The sequence below is a fragment of the Salminus brasiliensis genome, chromosome 11, assembly GCF_030463535.1.
Source record: "Salminus brasiliensis chromosome 11, fSalBra1.hap2, whole genome shotgun sequence".
Lineage (NCBI taxonomy): Eukaryota > Metazoa > Chordata > Actinopteri > Characiformes > Bryconidae > Salminus > Salminus brasiliensis.
Genome location: NC_132888.1, coordinates 16,434,692 through 16,454,309, shown reverse-complemented (window position 1 = coordinate 16,454,309; position 19,618 = coordinate 16,434,692). Strand labels below are relative to the sequence as shown.

General features: G+C 40.1%; 1 protein-coding gene across 1 annotated transcript in view; it reads right to left on the bottom strand.

Moving 5' to 3' along the window:
- Positions 1-422: 422 nt before the first annotated feature.
- rpa1 (replication protein A1) overlaps positions 423-19,618 on the bottom strand; it is a 31,040-nt gene continuing 11,844 nt past the window's right edge. Inside the window, exons 13-17 of the mRNA XM_072691973.1 lie at positions 12,725-12,854; positions 4,974-5,150; positions 4,023-4,130; positions 3,620-3,706; positions 423-1,534 (exon numbers count right to left, since the gene is read on the bottom strand). Of these exons, the coding sequence (XP_072548074.1) occupies positions 1,430-1,534; positions 3,620-3,706; positions 4,023-4,130; positions 4,974-5,150; positions 12,725-12,854 (607 nt within the window). The 3' untranslated portion in view covers positions 423-1,429. The remainder of the gene's footprint in view (positions 1,535-3,619; positions 3,707-4,022; positions 4,131-4,973; positions 5,151-12,724; positions 12,855-19,618) is intronic.

Here is a 19,618-nt window from a genome sequence, read left to right as displayed (position 1 = left end):
GACCTAAGAGAGAAGAGCATTTCAGAGAACCATACAACACATTTTTTAAAGGAGTCAGCAGGGTAGATTTAAATATGGCTTAAATCATGTGTGCTAGGTGAGGAACTGCCATCTTTACATGTTTTATTTTGAACATGGCACCCATGTCTGAAAAAAATAAGTGGTTTTTTTTTTTGGAATGACATTACTGTACATAAGAACCTTGTCAATAAACATGTCCATTTGGAAATCGGTAACTTGGGTGGGAAAAAGTGATATCCAAGAGCAGCCTGCATCAGATGTTCTGAGAGAGAAAAATATTTCAGAAGGTGTTTGTCAGTAGAAGCAGGAATTAAAGAACATGGCCTCGCATTACTGGGTGGTTGGGGCAGGCTTTACAGTTCTTCGCTCAGAAGATGAGAGAAGAGCAGTTCAGACAGAGAATCAGAGAAGCCATTTTTTAATGAGGGGGGAGGGGGGTATTAAAATACAGCTTAAATGATGCTCTCTAGTACAGTACAAAGGGCCACAAAAATATAAAAGAACTTGTGAATTATTTGTGGACAGCCTCAAAAGAAACACTCCAACAGCTACCAGTTAAGGCTACAGTTAGTTGGCTGAATTAACAGAAAGTGCTAGTAACACCTAGCAATGTTGGTGCATATTGAAAGCGCTAAGGAAACACACCAAAAAAGCCAGGTTTCTCCAAAACTTTATTTCTTGTGTTTGTGACTTCTGTCCAGAAAACAAAACAAGAAAAAAAATATATCTACATATATATTGAGTGCATTCGTCTCTGGGAAGTCCAACCAACTTTAAGTATGTGTGGAGGATGTTGTGTGTGTGTGTTTACGCAAGCTTATCAGGGCTGCACAGGTCCATTCCAGGCATGCTCAGAGACAGAAGCCTACTGACTGGGCTGCTGAACCCAAAACGCTAGAAAAGGGCAGCCAATTCCCTTCTGCCACCAGCCAGCTTAAAGACAGACACATAGCTGTGCATGCATACACAGACCGACCTGTATGTCTGCCAAACACTCCCCAGCCCACCCTCTTGAATTTCCTCAAAAAAACAAACAAACAACAAAAAAAAAAAAAAAAACACCCTTCGCTCAAACCCCCTTTATCCACTGCCAAAATGTCAGCAGTTCCTAATAAACCAGCCATTTCCCCTTCTAATCAGCTAGGGACAACCGCACATCCAATAACCACACTGCTACTGCACCCGTCAGTCCAACATAAGTGGCTGTGACTACTTCCATGAGGGGGAAAAAAAAAAATCTTTCACATGGCAAATCAGCATCATCAGACTTTAAGACAAAGTAAAACAAAAAGAACAAAAACAAAAAGATACAAACAGCTCTGAGAAGTACACTTATATATGCTCCAGGTCACAGAAGGAAGTGCTGCTCTTAGTGCAGGACAGCATTCTTGCTGGAAGTGGTAGCATTCTACTGCGCTGCAACCTTTTTGATGTTCATGATCAGCCTCTTGCTGTACTCCTTATGGTCCACAGGTTTAGCCTCCATTACGGTCACCTTAATGCGAGATTCATCCTAAAAAAAAAAAAAGCACAGAGAAAAGGTACTTGGTTGAAACCGCAAAAATCAGACAAAGAAACTAACCAAGAACAGACTGGCTGCCTTAGCATGCTGGCGCTGGTCCTGTTGGAGCTCACTCAGAATTATTGGGAACACAGGAATTATGTGCTATTTAGGTTCATTAATTAGCCTATGAAACTCACTTTACATTGAAATGCTAGCTCAGATACAGACACACAATAAAATACAGGCAAAATTAGACAATTTAGTTTTTGTAAGACCATGGCAACATTGTCTGAACCCATCTTTGAGACCCACAGTACACTATATATATAGAAATATAAATAATAATAATAAAAAAATAATAATAAAAAAATAAGGTGGGTTCTTCAAATGTAAGGTCAAGGGTATGATCCCGTACAACTCAAAACTCGTATTGAGTTGAAATTTAGTATTGGTACCACGCAGATTATAATTCTGCACTGCAGACTGTAAACTGTTATCTGAGGACCCATCCACACATATTCAGATATTTAAATAAATAAATAAATAAATAAATAAATACATAAAAAAAAAACACCCCCCACAACCAACACGCAGTTTTGATCACTGAACTAAACTTTTCAAAAACGCTCTCCAAGGTAGAGATTTTTTGCAAACTGTTATCAGTGTTGTCCACATATGAATAAAATGTAAACACTGCTCTATTCGAAATATACAATGCTCTAGTTCGATTTAGAACCCACACATAGGGAGTAGTGTGTACACTTGGATTAAACCTTTGTTTTGGGGTCTCTCTTTATGAGGTACTGTCGCATGGTACGCCCGGCTCATGCAAGCATTTTTGTCTCTCGGTGGACAGAAATATTTTCAAAAAGGGAGGGAAATCACATTTTTAAAAAATATCTGGATTCACCTGGACAGGGCCTAAGAAAAACCTCACTGTGGCAGCTGTGAATAATTACCGTTAATGGCACCTAGAGGATGCTCTGCTAGAACAAAAAGGATTGAAAGTGGATCTGGCTTTAAAATAGCCAATACCTGAGCCATTAAATAAAAATGCCTAGGTTGGGTTTTTCCTCTGGTTAAATGGTTCTTCTATGAAATGAAATACTTCTGCACACATGGTGCCCATTCATACACTGGACTTGCACGCCAAAGTCCTGAAGCAGTGATTGGGGGGTGGGGGGTGGTAGAGAGTACAGTCCTCACCCCTATACTTAACATCCTGTCAAATGCACGGACACATCAAGAGACTGGAGCATGTCCCTTTCAGAAATCCACTTAAAACCTAATATAGGCTAGAAATGTTTGAATGGACAGGCCATAAGTGTTTTGATGTACTGTTTTCACAGAGCTGAGTTCAGCACCTTCAAATGTGCTGAGAAAGGCTTGTGGCTCAATTCCATTACATTATGTCATTTAACAATCTTTCTCCAACTGCGCTACGCCTGGGAGGGTGGATATCGACATGCCACTAAAGATGAGTGCAAATTTCCCTGAAGGACAATATAAACCTTATTAGACAGAGCCCGCCTGCCGTCTTGTAATATAGCAAAATAACAAGACAAAATAACCAAATAAACACACAAACAAACAAAAAGGCCATTTGGTAGCTCATATATAGCGACAATATGACATTTTGACTAATTCACTACACAGGTTGAACTACAGTGCAGGGCTTATCTTTTTTGTTTTGTTTGGAAATAATTTGAATCTGGCAGTTTTTTTTTTTTTTACACTGTCTCAATTTCAGAATTAAAAGTCCAACTCCATAAATATCAAACCTGTGCCCAAGAAGTTCAGACTAATCTGCTCTATCCATACATCTGAATGTAAATTAGCCTGTAGTGAATTACGTACACACCCAACATCATAGCAAAGCAAGAGGGGCATTTCACAGGAACCCAATCAAAAGTCAATAATGATGACAACTTCTACTTCTGCAATTTATTTCAGCTCTCAGCCTTGAATGAAGCGACAAATAGGCTACAATCCCCACCAGAGAGCACAGCATTTCAAAAGAACATATCGTGAAATAATGAGCAACTTCACAACTTCAGTTCTCTGGTTAAAAGATCCAATTAAGGCAGTACTCACATTGTAGGTCTCCAGCTTCACTCGATTACGGAAGACAAAAGTGTTGAAGTTGGCGTGCTGGAAGACCTCATCATAGGCAGCCTCATTCTGCAAAACAATATAAAAGAAGAAATTAAATTTCACTGTGAAACAAAGGGAGTCTGCAACATAACTTGGTCAGAAACGAAACAGAGACAGTCAGCCAATCCTTCCAAACGAGCGCCTGTGAATACCTTCTGGTTTGCGTTACCTCATTTGTGGATGCTCCACAGACTGAGTGAAAATTCACTCACAATGTTCTGCTCTGTGAGACTTTCTATTGCACTGGCCAGTCCCCGAGGCCATACTTTCATGTACCAGAGAATGAGCGAGTCACCTCACCGCAAGAGAAAAAGATACACAGAGGGTAGAAGGAAAAACTCACAGAGTCCTTGAGCTGGCCAATGTAATCTGCTCTCTGGCCCAGGATGGTCTCAGCACTGTCCTGGAAGCATGTCACCCACTGGTTGTCACCGAAATCTGCAATATTCGCCTGGAGAGTGAGAGAGCATGATAAGTGAAATCAGGATGACCGTGACAAAAGCATTCATTTTCTGATTCAATAGTCTGATGAAGCATTACAATGCACCTCCTCTGGACATAGGTATTGTTGAAAAAGCAGATCTGGCAGAGAGGCTCATGCAAAGAGAATTGGGCCAAGACGCATTTGTATTGTGCTTGGTGCAAACATATGCTTCTACTATAGTGTTATGGAGAACCTCGATGTGCTGACTGGCGAGGGACACAAAACAAAAAGGAAAATCGGCTTATTTCACATGTCTGGCTGGAAGACTGGAAGAGCTGGGCCTGCTGACTAAATGAGTTTTAATATTTTAATGCTCCTATTTTTAAAATCATTTCGCAGCAGTACTAGCAGAAGGGAACAAAAAGAAAAAAAGAAAAAAGAAAATAAATAAAAATAAACACCCAAAACTATTGGTGTGTATTTCTGCAAAATAAGCAGCAGAATAAAAAGGAAAGGGAGCAATTAACCAAAAACAATATAAATTGAATAACAGTAAAAAGCAATGCTAAAACAGCTCCAAAATAGCCACTAAATATTTAGAGCGTGTGGCAGGCTTGCACAGAAGAATACTAATCTATTCCATAAATGACTATTTTAGGGGGAAACGGGGATAACTGAGGCAATACCAGAACAGAAGGATGGAGTTGAGAGGAGAGGGGAAAGGAGCAGAGGAGAGAGAAAAGGAAAGGAGGGATGAAAGCACACAACAGAGCATGACTCCATGCTTAGGAAGCTTTGGGAGAAGGAGAGACAAGGACGAGTAAAATACACTGTTTAAGACGGGGCGTGAGGAGAGAGTGGGGGACTCACAGACAGCATGAGACGGTATTTGAAGTCAGGAAACTCTTTGTCGCACTTCTCGCAGCGGAACATGCCGTTCTGCTGGTCCACCACCTTCTTGTTGCAGTCTTTGCTAGGACAGGCCTGGTACAGGCAGTTCTCCTTCCTCATGTACACAATGGTGCCAATGCAAGTGAAGTAATCAGCCTAGAGTGGGGAAGATAGAGAGATATATAGTGTATGTATATATAAGGACAGGAAATACATTCATCATATGACCTCCTATTTACTAGTGCTGTAATGGTACACAAGTCATGGTTCGATTCACAGGGCATAAGGGTAGCTTTCTTTTCATGAACAGACTGTAGTGCAGACTATAGTTACTGTCAGATCTACCTAGTGTTGTAGCTGATAGCCGGTACAACATGCAGCGTGTTAAACAGTAAAATTTGTTTAAATATTAGAGGTTTATACATTTAAAATGTTTATAGTTTATTAGGGATGTTCTGCTCCGATCCAGTGGATCTGTGCTGATTCAGGCATAATTTAAATTGCCCGCACCACATGGAGGCATTGTCTATAGCGTACCGTGTACTGTATAGTCTCAGTACTACTGCGCACAGCAGTGCGTTTGCTGCCATTTTTACTCAAAACTAATGAAAGGCAATTAAGCAGACAAAAATATAGGTAGCCCTAATATATAAAAAAGCAAGCTGCTTGTTCAGTTCCAGCAGAATATGCAAAGTATGCATAAACAAGCATGTCTTTGGCAGCAGGCATTTGCTTGTTGGAGAACAGAGCTAAACGTGTGCACAAAAACCTCAAGGAAGGGAAAGAAAAAAAAAAAACAAAAAAAAAAAAACTAATGCTGAATTCCTGCTTCTGGTTTTGTTCCCCAACTTGAAGTGGCTGTAAAATAAATGAAGACAGCCACAGGGTTGGAGGTGGAGGGGTGCTGGAGAGAGAGAGAACAACTAAACCCAGAAGGCACAAAAGGCCATGGAGGAGGAGAGTTCGCTAAGGACAATGTGCTGTTTTAAACTGCACTCGTAACAGCAAGCTCACTCAGCAAGCTTCAGAAGAGGAGAGCCTGTTCTATAGTGAGAGAGAAGTGGGCGACTAGACTGGAGAACAAGTGACCATAGATCTTTTCATGGGGGATGGGGTAGACTGTAGATGGTGTTTTTTTTTTTTTTGTTTACCCCCCCACAACAGGTTTAAGGCTCCGTTTCATAATCCGTAAGCCTTGACTCATATTTATAGTGTAAAATTGATTTTCTAATGAAAAGCCAGGGATGAAAAGGCACAATTCACCTTTCAGAGCACTGTATTCTGCATGCAAATAAAAACTTTCATTCCTGTTCCGACCACAATCTACACAGAGGCCGCCAGGCAAAGTCTTAACCCCAAGTTTTCTAGGAAAATGAGCAAAGAAAACAAAAACAAAAGCGAGTATAATTGATTTCACTCATAGCTGGTTTACTGCTGACCATTCTGTTGCCACGCTTTGGGAATTTGACCCCAATTAACTTCTAGAAGGGGCAGAATTGATATTCTGTGTCACTTCAAATAAATGTAAAGCCTCCAGGGAGCAGTGAGTGACAACGGCAAGAGCCAAGAACACTTGCTACTCAATAAATAGAACCTCTCTGTAAATTTCAGTCATTGCATTTTATTTTTTTAAGGGGGGGGGGAAATCGGTCGGTCTCCATGAACATTTCAGCCTCTCCAAAAAGCAGTAATCAATCAAGCGAATGCCTATATAATTATCTTTTCATTCACTTTAGTGCAAAATTAGGCCAGGTGATGGAAAGCAGGAAAAATACATTCCTAGTTCTAATGATTAGTTCTAATGGCTGCCCCTTAATGCCACCTCTGCACCATTCAGCACCCTGCATCATTCACCACCCAGACTCATATTTCAACTTCTGGTGGTTAAAAAACAAAATGAAATGGGCATGAAACGAAAGTGCATAAGCAATGCTAGCTGAGTGTCAGAAGGCCAACATGGCATTGTGGGAGTGGGAGAGTATAATACCGATCTTGTGACAAGCACAATTAATTACCACAGACCAGCTGAGTGGCTTGACCTTTTGTGCCAACTGAGCACAGGAGAGCACGAGGGCAGGCTGAAACTGTTGTGTTTGAGTGGGAGATATAGTGTGTTAATCTGAGAATAAATGAGCAAGAAAGGACATGAAATAAGAAAAAGGGGACAATGGGTCATAGAGCATGGGCCCCAAGGCCATTGTCAATATCAGGTCCTGCCTGATCTCCATCGTTACCAGAGCTGAAGGAGGGGTCCTGCCTTATTCAGCTCTTAAACAGAGCTGATTGAGTTAACAGGAGTATTTACTGCCTTGCCAGAAGCGAAGTGAATTTTGGGGCAAACTCATTTTTGATACAAAACAGCCAGTCAAATGCTCCCAACCCTGCAGAAAACAAAGCCGCAAAGGAGTGAAGAAACAGACTTGAGGCTTTTCCCCTGTGCACATTCAGCTTTGTGCTGCACAAATGCTACTGAAAATGCTTTGCCCAAAGTGCTTTTGTTCTCTATAAATGCACCATTGCACACACGGAGGGACACCTAAACAGCCTGCAAGTTATTCACAGCAGAATGTAGAATGAGGAATGTGCAGAACGAATGTGAGAAGGAACTGTTTTTAAAAGTACAATACTGCATAGTTTGAGGACTTGGAGAATTACAGAACTAGGGTGTGACAAAACAAGAAATACAAATTAGGTCTGTCTCGATAATTACTTTATCAACTTATTGTACAAAATATTGACAACCAATGTTGCCTGTTGTGTTTACTTGTGTGTATTTTATCCCATCACGCCCTTTTGTTCTCTCGCCCGCTCTCAATCAGAGGAAAGCTAGAGACTGTGAGCAAAGAGCGGTATCCATCACGTAGGAATAGAGTGCAGTGTGCACAATGACCAATACATTAATAATGGTGCTGCCATACACAGTGCAGATTGCGACAGGCAGTGGTATGACTGGTATTCACAAACATTTTTATATTAATCCAAATTTTTCCAATTTTCATAATAATCAAAAGTACATTGCTCTTTAAAAAGGTGTAATTGGATTATTATGCTACAACTACATAAGTGGAATACAAATCACACACACACTTACAGGGATGATTCATCGCCAAAAAACAAGCCTAAGAGGAGAAATTTAAGAATATTCAAGTAATCGGTCAGCTGAGTTAGACACAATCTCGTCAACCAAGTTTCCTGTGCTACAGCTTCTGCTTGGCACTGCAAATATACATTTCCTCTTAAACCATACAGAGAATCTTTGTTTTTGTCTTTAATAATTCAGATCTGACTTATTTGAAAGCAGTCCTCCATTTTTTACACTCACATTTTACTGCTTAACGTGCCTTTGGAAGGGTTTATTCTGCTGCTTCTTCTGTACATCTCTCACTGCAGACATTGCTCTTTAAAACATCACCTGAAGATTCTTTATTCCCTCTCATCTCTGGGCATCTTTTCTTCTACTGCCTAAATATTCAGATGTCTCCTTTCGAAAACATCTCCTTATATGCAAGCAAAAGCACATGCGACAACAATGCCTCAGAATCATCGACCACCAACAAAGTGAACGGTGACAGCCCATGTGGCACACCCAGGGAGAGCTCCATTTCTAGTGCAGTGACACAGCAGTGCACTCTTAGTCTAAGCCTTAAATAGCAGGTGCACGGGAGGGGGTCCACCAAATAACTTGCTCAATCACTACAGCAGTATCATTAGCCTAGCCTGCGTAACCTATACAAGGCTACGGCTAGACACACTACTGACAAAAAGTATTGGGACACCTAACAGGAGCTTTTATGACCTCCTATTTTAAACCCACAGGCATTAACAGGAAGTATACATGATCTGACATTTTGTAGCGGAGTTGCTGTGGTTTCTAACATTTCCAGTTTTCAATATTACCCCTCACATTTGATCATGGAATACCAAGTAGGGTAGAAAATCCACAAACTGACTTACTGTCTCAGTGGCATTGTACTACAGGATCACGCCGGTTCAGTGAGCTCTTTAGAACGAGCCATTCTTTTAGTAATGTTTGTAAAGGCAGACTGCACGTCTATGTGCCAGAGTTTACACAATGGGGCTGAATGAAACACCTGAATTCAATGATTTGAAAGTCTGTCCCAAGACATTTGTCCATATAGTGTATATTAAACTATTCACATACTAAAATGTGCTAATAATATCTACACAAGTTGTGCTTTCCTGCTTGTTCTTTTGACATACACTGGCTTCTGTACACACATGCACACCAAGCTGGTGCAGCCCTGTCTACTCTCACTTATACTGCAGAGTGTATTTCTAAAATGGCAACTGCAGCAGGTTCTCAGTCTTGGTCAACAAAGGAGTGCTGCCTGGGCATAATTCAGCTTCGAGGCAAATGAGGATGGCAAGCCAAAGGACCGGAGCAGGCACACATGCAAACGGTGCTTCAGAACTGTAAAAACTAATGGTCCAACACTTTCAATCTGTCCGAGAGACTGACCTATACAAAGCATTTCAGGAGGCTGGTGACAGCTTCCTTTTCCACACGACTGAAACCTTCAACAAACTGTAAACTGAGAGATGTTCACGATCCTATTTTAGTACAACGGGCATCGGTTTCTCAAGCACCCAAGTGTCTGCTGGTCGATGCAACTGAGCTGGGTACACAGCACTTTTCTCAGAGCGAGTTGGTTGCCAAGTCATGTTGCATAAACGCCAGTTCAGAAAGAGCCGATGGGTGGCTGCACACGTGTTGGAGGAGTCAAAACCAGGAAGATAAAATAAATTTAAAAAAATATAATAAATATAAATAGTTGATATTAACTATTAACTATATAAACTATAAATGATATTAACCATTTAAACTATAAATATAAATAGTTAATAGAAACTAACTATGTACGCTCTGAACATGAGCCTTCATTTAGTTTAGCAATAAAAAGACTGCCATGGAGATATTATGGGTATTTTCAAGTTGAGATAAGATATTTGGTTGGTGTGGTGTAGTGGGCAAGGCCACCACCACCCAGACTAGGGTTCACAAACCACACAATACACGCCTACCTGTGTAACTTAGTTTAAATGTAAGTCACCCTGGATAAGAGCGTCAAACAAATGGCATTAAAGTAAATGTTATCAGATAATTCAAATTTCATTGCGACCCCCTAAAAGTCTTGGTTGACAAACTAGCCACTCTTTTTGCTGTTGTGGTTGCAATGTCCTTCTGTTTTTACTGAAGGGAATAAGAACAGTAAATTGGACTAAAAGGAATGTAACCTAGATTAATGGCTGGCAGTACCCGTTTCTATGGTAGAGGAAACACTACGCAGTATTGCTCTGGTCCCGTCTGGACCCCTCTGATGGCTATGGGATGTTCCAGCCACTCATGTTTACATCAGTGGGGGGTAACAGGAGGTTGCAGCTGACAAACAGAAGCCAGTTAAACCCTTTGCAGAAATAGCTGGAAAAGAAGCATAGAAGTGGTTTTCCACCTATGATGAAATGAAAACAGGATCCACGACTAACGTTAAATGGCAAATTTAAACATTCCATTTTCCTTGCATCAAAGACCCTTTCTCATTTTAAGGGACTGTTCCATCCATCTCTTCCCTTCTAAAAGTAAAGCAAAACCAGTCTTATTTTGGTACTGATTACTGACGTCGCAGCAGGCTCTTGCTCTAGCCCTCATGTCTGGCTAAGAACATTGGCGAGTTCAAAGAAGCATGATTTTTTTTTTTATATATAAAAATATTATTTTTTCCCCTTATAATAATAATAATAATAATAATAATAATAACTCCCATACCTTACTCAAACTATCCACACAAAGCAGGTATTTTTATAATGGGGGGGGGGGGAGAGTTCAAAACTAGAATAAATAAGCATATTGAAATCTTGAATTGATGTGAGGTTGCTTTTGTTACTCCTGCCAGTAGAAATACGTAAAGAGTCAAAACAGAAACTTCACAAGCCCAAAGAACAATCAAAACTCAAATCAGCCTGGCAGGTATTTAAAACTGGAAGAAATAAGCAAAACTGAAAATAATTCAATAACAAACAAACAAAAAAAGTTAAGTAACGGCTGTGATGACTGTCTATGCAGCACTCTTATTGCCATGACTACAAATCCAGTAGACAAGAGCAGATTTATTATGCAGCTTATCTGAAGCATAATCTCTTAATTATCAAGCTCAATAAATTGAGTCCAACTAATCTGTCCTCTCCATCTCTGCGATAAATGTGAGTAATTTTTAAGTGTATACCTTGGGAACGCCAGGCCAGGTTAGAAGGGCATTAGTGTCTGTGATTAATGAGCAGGAATAGATCATACTGCAGCTCAGTGCCAACCTTATTCAAAATACTGTTTCTAAAAATCCTGGCATAGTCAAGTTTCACAGATTACTCCTAGCAAACAATGACCCACTATCCTACAGAATTAGTGGCTCCCCCAAAATGATAACAGTTATGAACTTTTTAAGCCCACTAAGTCTTTAGGAAATCTTCAGCAAATCAATTCTGTTACATCGAAGAAAAAGGGGTGGAACACACCTGTTATTAATAATCAAGGAGGTTATACAAATTAATTTGATTTAAAAATGTATAGGGGGGGGGGTGACAATTCTCCATAACATAAAACCACCTTCAAGCTCACCTGAAGAGAGCTCCTGCTCACCACAGATCTGTGGACCTAAAACTTATTACAGCTGGGTTCTACAGTCAAATGAGAAACAAAACTTTTTTGGGGAAAGAAAATAAATAAATAAATAATACTAAATCAGGTCCAGGCCCTACAGAGATGAACTCTTTGCTCACTTTGAAGTATATTTCTTTCTTTCTTTATAAGTCCTGGGATTCTGGTGAGGTTACATGGCAGATTCATCATATCATTTTGGATTTTTATTTAAAATCCAGAGAGCAAGTCATTGATCAGTGTCCTCTGGAGAGCCAGACTAGGGCTGTAACAAACAACTATTTCTGACAGTCGAATAATCTGTCAATTTAAAAAAAATAAATAAAAAATAAATAAAAATAAACAAAACCCAAGATTTTTTTTTCTCCTATAAAAAACATACATGTGCATAATAACAACAATAAAATAACCTAATCTAAAGAAATTGATTTTACAAACAAGGGAGACAAATGTGAAACACTAATTTTTGCACTAAATTGAGTGGAGTCATGCACCGCGTTTTGTTTTTTTTTCCCCATCGAACATTAAAAATTAATAGTAGATTCCATGGTTCTGATTTTTTTTGTTTTTTTTAGTCCATGTTTTATCCATGTGCTGCGTTCAGCCAACAGCTGCTCTGTCCGCTGTGTTTTCACTGCAGCTCTGCGTTAAGATTGAAGGAATTACAGTAAAAAGCAACAGCACTTATGTCCTGAACCGTCCCTAGTCACTGTGAACTCATGATGACTTCAACTAATTGACTTAAATCGGCCACTAATTCTGTCATCGAGTTTAGTCACCTAAGTCGATTAGTCGTTGCACCCCTAGACCAGACTAATGCATATCCCAGAGAATTAAGCCATTAAGTCATTTTTGCAGCCAAGTCCCCCACCCTAATCACCACTGAAAACGTATGAACCAAGGACTCTGAAGGGATACTATGTAGAGATTAATAAGACCGAATGATAAAGGAATAGAACATGTTGAAACCAAAAATGCTGAATATTTCAAACAAACTTTGAGAACTAATTTTAATGTTCTGAAGTGAATGTTTAACACATCCACAAAACAAGAGACTTACCTTGTCTCCATGGCCCAGGTGCTCATTTTTGACATCTGCCAGGGTCTTCCAGTTGGTAGGCCCACTGCCACCACCTCCCCTCATCTCGGTCATGGACTGCCCATCAAGGGCATGGCCCTCTTTATCATACCTGTCAAGATGCAAAATGCATTGCAGTCTGATCAATAAATGCTGTTATTTGGATCCTACAGAGCATTTTCCTATATATTAGCCAATCTCCACTGAAGGCCTGATATCTTAACTGTGCAACCAGGCAGACAACCAAAAGAAATATATAATAAGAGTGAGCAGCTCTAGCAGGATAGATGGCTAAAAACAGCAGCGATGCTACTTGTGAAACGAATCAACAGCACAGGGACAGTTGAGTGAGATGGGGTCAGGGTTGTGATGGTGAAATCAGAAACCCATTTTCACTGAGCGCTTGGGGGTGCTCCAGAGTGGCTATGAGGAAGGCAGGAGGGAGGGGAAATTGAGGGAGAGGGAGAAACAAAACCCATTCAGGTTGGAACAAAGTGTGAGGGATCGATACCGCATTCTAATCCATAGGCTGGAGGGCTGTAGTGCTATGGGTGAGAGGAGGTGGTAAATACAGGGGTCCAAGGCTTGTTCTGGGAGGCATGACTAATTGAAAAGATCCCCATTAATAAGGAAACGTGTGGCCCTGGCATTCTGGGTCCTGCCAATTTTAGCTCCCTCTGAAAAATGGGTTTAATTCTCCAGCATGGCAGATGGTCCCTCGGCTCTACTCTTTCTTCTGTTTGGTTATACTTTGTTAATTTGTGTATGAGTAATGGACTAAATATAGCGTACTTAATGAAGTGAAAATCAGAAGTCAGCTGATAAAAAGAGTACCCCACACACAACAGTTCGCAATGGAATGGTCAAGAATCCACTGTAAACAGCTGTTCCCTGGGTTACAGTTACAGACGAGGTTAAGGGGAGGCCATAGATACAATCAAGATCAGATATATCAGTTATAGCTAACAGACACCTGCATGACCTATAAAAATCCCAAACAATATCCCTGAATCGAATTGCAGGACCCAAACAGCACACAGGAAAAAGCTGACTGAGCTGTATATAGACAAAAGAATGAGCAGAGCTATGGCACAAAGGAGGAGAACGGTAGGAGGACAGCGGAGGGACAAATTGGAGCTGGCGTGCGCTTTCGAGGGCTGAACTGACAGGCAAGGGCTCAGTACAGCATGTCTGAAGTGAGCAGAACAGACTGGAGGAGACAACAAGCGGGGAAGGAAAGATTGGGCATGGAACCGACCATCACATGTCAAAGGGAAACGTACAACAAAAGACAGGAATACTGTTACGACAGGGCACACGACAGAACCAACTGTATGAGGGGGTGGGAAAAGAGGGAAAAAAAAAAAAAAAAAAAAAAAAAAAAAAAAAACCCACAGCACAGCTATGAAAGGAAAGCATTTAAAAGTAGGGCACGACACCAGTTACATGCTCCATCTCATATCTGGTATTTACTAAGATCACAATGTTGAGGTAGTAAAAAAAAAAATGCTTATTTGCAAAAAAAATGCTGTGGCAGTCTGCACTCCGCAGCAGTCTACATCCAGCAAGGGTTGTAGTACTGACATGCAACAGGAAGACACTCCACTATGGGAGATAGGGAGAATGCATAAAGGTTTATTAACATAATTATTAGCTCTCCTTTGAAAATGTCAACTTATTGAACTATAGAGCGCGAGAATAGGAGCACAGTGAAAGCAAAGACTTATAGCTACATTAGGTAACCTTAGCTACAACAAAAAGAATGGACCATACAGTCCAATACACTTTTAGGGTAGCAACAGACAACTACTTCTGTTGACCAAGGAAACATTATTGACTGTTCAGAAAATGAAATGGTGGTTGGTGTGGCGCAACAGATAAACACCACTACCTGCCAGTGAGCTACCACACCACATGGGAGACTGGGGTTCTATTCCCAGTCTGGGTGACTATGCTGCGCTACACCAATACGAGTCCTTGGGCAAGACTCCCAACACTACATTGGCCCACCTCTGTAATACGAGTCTTGTAAGTCGCTCTGGATATAGGAGTCAGCTAAATGTCATAAATATAAATGAAATCAATTATCACAAAACTCATCTCCGTTATCAGCCTTTACATTAACTTTGAGGTTGCTTTATGAATTGTTAACCAACAATAAAGAAAATAAAGAAGAATAGGTAGGGTCGCGTGAGAAACATGTGATTAGTTAATGTAATCAACTACTAAATTAGTTGACAACAAATTTGGTTATCCATTTAAGTCAACCAAGTTGATTAGTCACTGCACCCAATTAGTTGTTGCTACACAATTCTGGTAAAGAAAGTCACTCATTCAAAAGTAGGGGTGCGATCTGAAGAAGGCTGTGAAGAAAGACTACCTTGTGTACTACATGAAAATCTATTTCAATACACTGTGCATCATCAAAGTAACAGCGGTTCTGCTCAAGCCTTCAACGAAGGTTATGAAAATGCAATTTGCAAAAGCAGAGGACGGCGTTACCCAAAAAGTCCTGAGCATACTCCATACAGTTTTCCATTATATAAATATCGGATATTTGATGACAACAAAATTGAGATTTGGCATAGGTCAGCTGTTCTAGTCAGAGAAATCGGTAAGCGACTATGTTTGCGTCAGAGAAATGCACAGACTGATGCACAGACCATCAGGGAAAAGGATGCTGAAGAGAAACCATCACTGGCTCTACAAGAAGGGTAAAAAGTCCATCAAACCTACAATGCCATCTAATGGCCAACTGTGGCCTCACAACAGCACCATTTTGTGCATCAATTTGTTTTCAGGACTATTAATTCTTGCTTTAACACAGGGCTGACAACCCCAACTGAAAACTCCCTACTTGCAAGCATGAGATCTGATGTACAGGGATTAACCCCAAGGTACTTCTATCAGATCTGAGAGACATTTTTGATGTCTTCTGAACTCTGTATACAAGCAAAAAACAAGTGTTTCCAAAAGACAGGAATGATTTTACAAACAGTAAAGCATGAGGCAGATCATTCTCCTCCTTGGATAAGGGAGTAAGTTAATGAGCAAATCTAAAACATTAAACACATAACGAATATTTTAAAGTCACTCTTTAATTATTAAATACTTACTTAAAGCACAGATATTACAGTGGCACCACAGAGCTCTTATTCAATGCTCAGAGCAGAACCAAATTTTATGCAAATTCTCTTTTGTTTAAAGAGGTAGCCTGAAACCGTATTCCATGGCTTCTCAGAATGATACATTGAGCAATTATTACAGTTAGGATACCCAAGAGCAACTTAAAGTGCTATAGTCCAGTATAGACTCAAAAGACCTTAGAGATTTAAAAAAAAAAGTGTGTTGTCTAGTAGTCTCGAGTCTTGCGGATTTGATTAAAACACATACACTTTCATTAAGAAATTTAATCTTACAGTTAAATACAATATAAACAACATACAGAGTTAAGAACAGCTGTAACTTGTAAGTTGTGAATTGCAAAGAGCCCTGGAGAAGGAGTCAATGCACCGAATATAGAAAGAAAGATGAGCTATCAATCAGCAACGGGCCCTGGTAAGGTTCCTCACTGCTGAGGTTAGAACTCTGTTACTCCAGCACTGCTAAATGATAGGGGGGGGGGGGCCTAAAAAGAGGCCTCTGAGCCTTCAGGAGACAGGCCAGCCATTCATGCACTGTGCAACCAGCTAACATTTAATAGCTCATTATCCCTGCCCCACCATGTGAAGACAGCACAGCAGAAAGGATGGCTCTTCTTCCTTCTTCCTTTCGACCACAGAAGTGAAACTATAAGCCTACCCTTTCACTGAAGCTCCAAAAGTCTAATTAATAACACTCACTGACCATTCATGGGCCTTAGCATTAAAACCAGCCATACATACATACATAGATACATGGCTACTGAGGAATGCCCTTACACCTCATGCATGGAAGCTGTTAGCCACCCCACCTCCAAACCCTAACATGATCAGTCAGATCAGACCCCCCTAAAAATAATGACCTAGAAAGCTTTTATAAAAAGCTGAGCTTGTCAAATATTAGTTATTATTAAGTCCTGGGAAACAAGCTGGGATGTGCAAACCTGTAATGTAAAGACCTCTTATTAACTGCATTCATCTTATTTCCCAGGGGAACACAAGAATAAGTTCAAGAATACTTAGCTTTACAGACAACACTGTTTAATGAGTGACACTGATGTTATACACGTTCCCTGTTTGCTGGTCTAGCATAGCTGTGAGAAACTGTCCAACTGCCTGCTGACGTTGCAGCTTCACTGTACTTGTGGGCTTACTTATGAAGTCTATATTCATTGATTAAACAATAACTAAGAATATATACAACTCATTTCATTAAATTCAAGGTTTCCATAATCATACATTTTAACTGATCAAGGCAGCCTACAAAATTAAAACATGAAATAAACCAAATCAGGATAGTAAAGGATTTAAAAGGGATGATTCACCACCGTTCTGCTCTATACATTTAAAATATTTAGGCTCTGTCAAAGTGAATCATATTAGAATGGTTCAAATCTCTCCACCAGTCTGAGAAATTCAGTTATTCCCCCTGGGGTCTACAGAAGCTTTATCTATAAAGACAATTTACAAAACGCAATGCCGGCAGCAGCTACTTAGGCACTCCCAGGTAACACCCCAACACGCCAAAGGCCGCATTTATTTGCGAGTACGCAGAATGAAAGCGGAATACTGAAAAGGGGCAGCGCCAGCGTTTCGCAGTCCTGGATTGTGTATTAGAGATGGGCAATATGAAGTTGAATTTAGAACATTTGTAGGATAATACAGTATCCTAAATACCATGTTTTGCTGTATTCTTGTACTGATTTTATTTTGATTGACTGAGCACCATACCTGAACATCTTACTAGATGTCAGCATTTCTGCTGTCACCACTACTGCTGCTGCTGCTTCAAAACAAACATGTGATATGCCCAGACAATATGCACCAGACAAGAGAAAGAGAAATAAGCTAAACAGGGAGAGAAGAGAAGAGAGAACGGTAGATTAAACTAGCTAAGTGAAATGTTTTGCATCTTAAAAATATTTGGAGTCACATCCAAACATTCAAAACCATTGTTTATTGTGGATGCACTGAAAGCCAAAGCAAATCATGTGACTTGAAATTTACAGAGAAAGGCAGGCAGTTTTTGTAAACAAACAAATGCTAAGGTCACGTTACGTCAGCTAACCCTGTATCTTTCCTCTCTAAAAGCAAATACAAAGTAATTTCTATACAGCCTGTATTCTATACAGCCTGAGCAAGCGCTTGTTTAAATAAACAAAGGGGAGGGAAAAAAAAAAAAAAAAAAAAAAAAAAAAAAAAAAAAAAAAAAAAAAAACCCACACACACAACAGGCTTATAGAAAGCCGCTGCTTTTATACCAGTGTCTTCTTGCAGCTAACTGCACCGGGCCAGCGGTAAAAACTGATCTGCCTAAATGTAGACTAGCAGAAAAGGCTACACCGATTGATACCGTAGAGTACTTCAAGCTTTTGGTTACAAGTGTATTTTTGTTGACTGTAGAATTGTTTAAAAGGTCCTTGTTTTTAAGCTCATTATGGTATCCACAACATGGCAAAACAATAAATCATTCAAATAATCACCACATTACATTTTCAGATCTGGCGATAATAACAGAATATTTAAGTAAGAAACCAACCATGTTTAACCAACAGTTATACGTTGCAGCCATAGCTAACGCAAAAAGCTGACATCTCCTTTCAAGCGTTGCTTCTCCCAGGGGTGGAGTTTTAGAACCAGTGATTCAATGTTAATTATTAAACGTTTAAACACTAAACGGTTATATCCACCACTTTCAACTTCTTACATCATATGGCTATACAGCAAAGAAGCTCTCACACAGCTTTGTGAACAGACGGGGAAATCTCCGTTAGATGAAATACCAAGCCTTCACACCCCACACAAACAAGCTGTTTGTTTATTTCTGGATATGGTAAACACTATGTACCATAATTTGGGTAATAAATAACTGAATTGGCAAGAGAAAGCACAAGGGGGAGGGGAGGGGAGAGGGGAAAAAAAAAAAAAAGAAAGATGAAAGCATTAGTCATAACTGTTTTTCAATTCCTTTGCAGAAACGGCCAATCAAGAGGTCTTTAAGGAATAAGTAGGCCCCTGTGCTCCTATGATGGAGGCAGCCACGAGCATGTGGCTCAACCCAGTCCTGCTGCCTGTTTATCTGTTTCACAAACACTCATTCTTTTTCTCTCCTCAACTCAACCCTCCCCCAACCCCCAAATCATGCTTTTACTTGCCGACAATTCTAGCTCTGCTGCTTCAAACCTACATGAAGGGAAACGTACATTGCTATTCTTGAAAAACAAGTGCATTCTACATGAAAGTCACTAGGGAAACAGCACATCTTTGTGTGGAATTAATGGTGATTTGCTTCCTTATATCAGCGCTGATTGAGGAGCCCAGTGCATCCTCCCAGATTAAGCTAATCTTGGTATCAAAGTCATGAGCATGCTTCCCTTTGCTGTTTTCTGGAGCGTGCATTTTAGTGCCTTATCTGCTCATGTCCCAATTCTCAAAAGTGATACAATAGGACATGGGTCTGTAGCATCTGTTTCTTAAGGAATGTGTGAATTAGTCTTGATAATTGCTGTTGCACAAGACTTCCCCCTCCCCCAAAAGTTAGAGAACCTCTAACACAACACTATTATTATTATTATTATTTCAGAAGAATCCTACATAGATCAATGCAATCAAAACCATCTATTGCCCATCAAATATTGGAACCCACTGCTGCTAACTACACCCTGTTTTTCTTCATATTACAACCACAACTTATTTGTATGGGTTGAATAATACAGTGGTTCTTAATCCTAGTCCA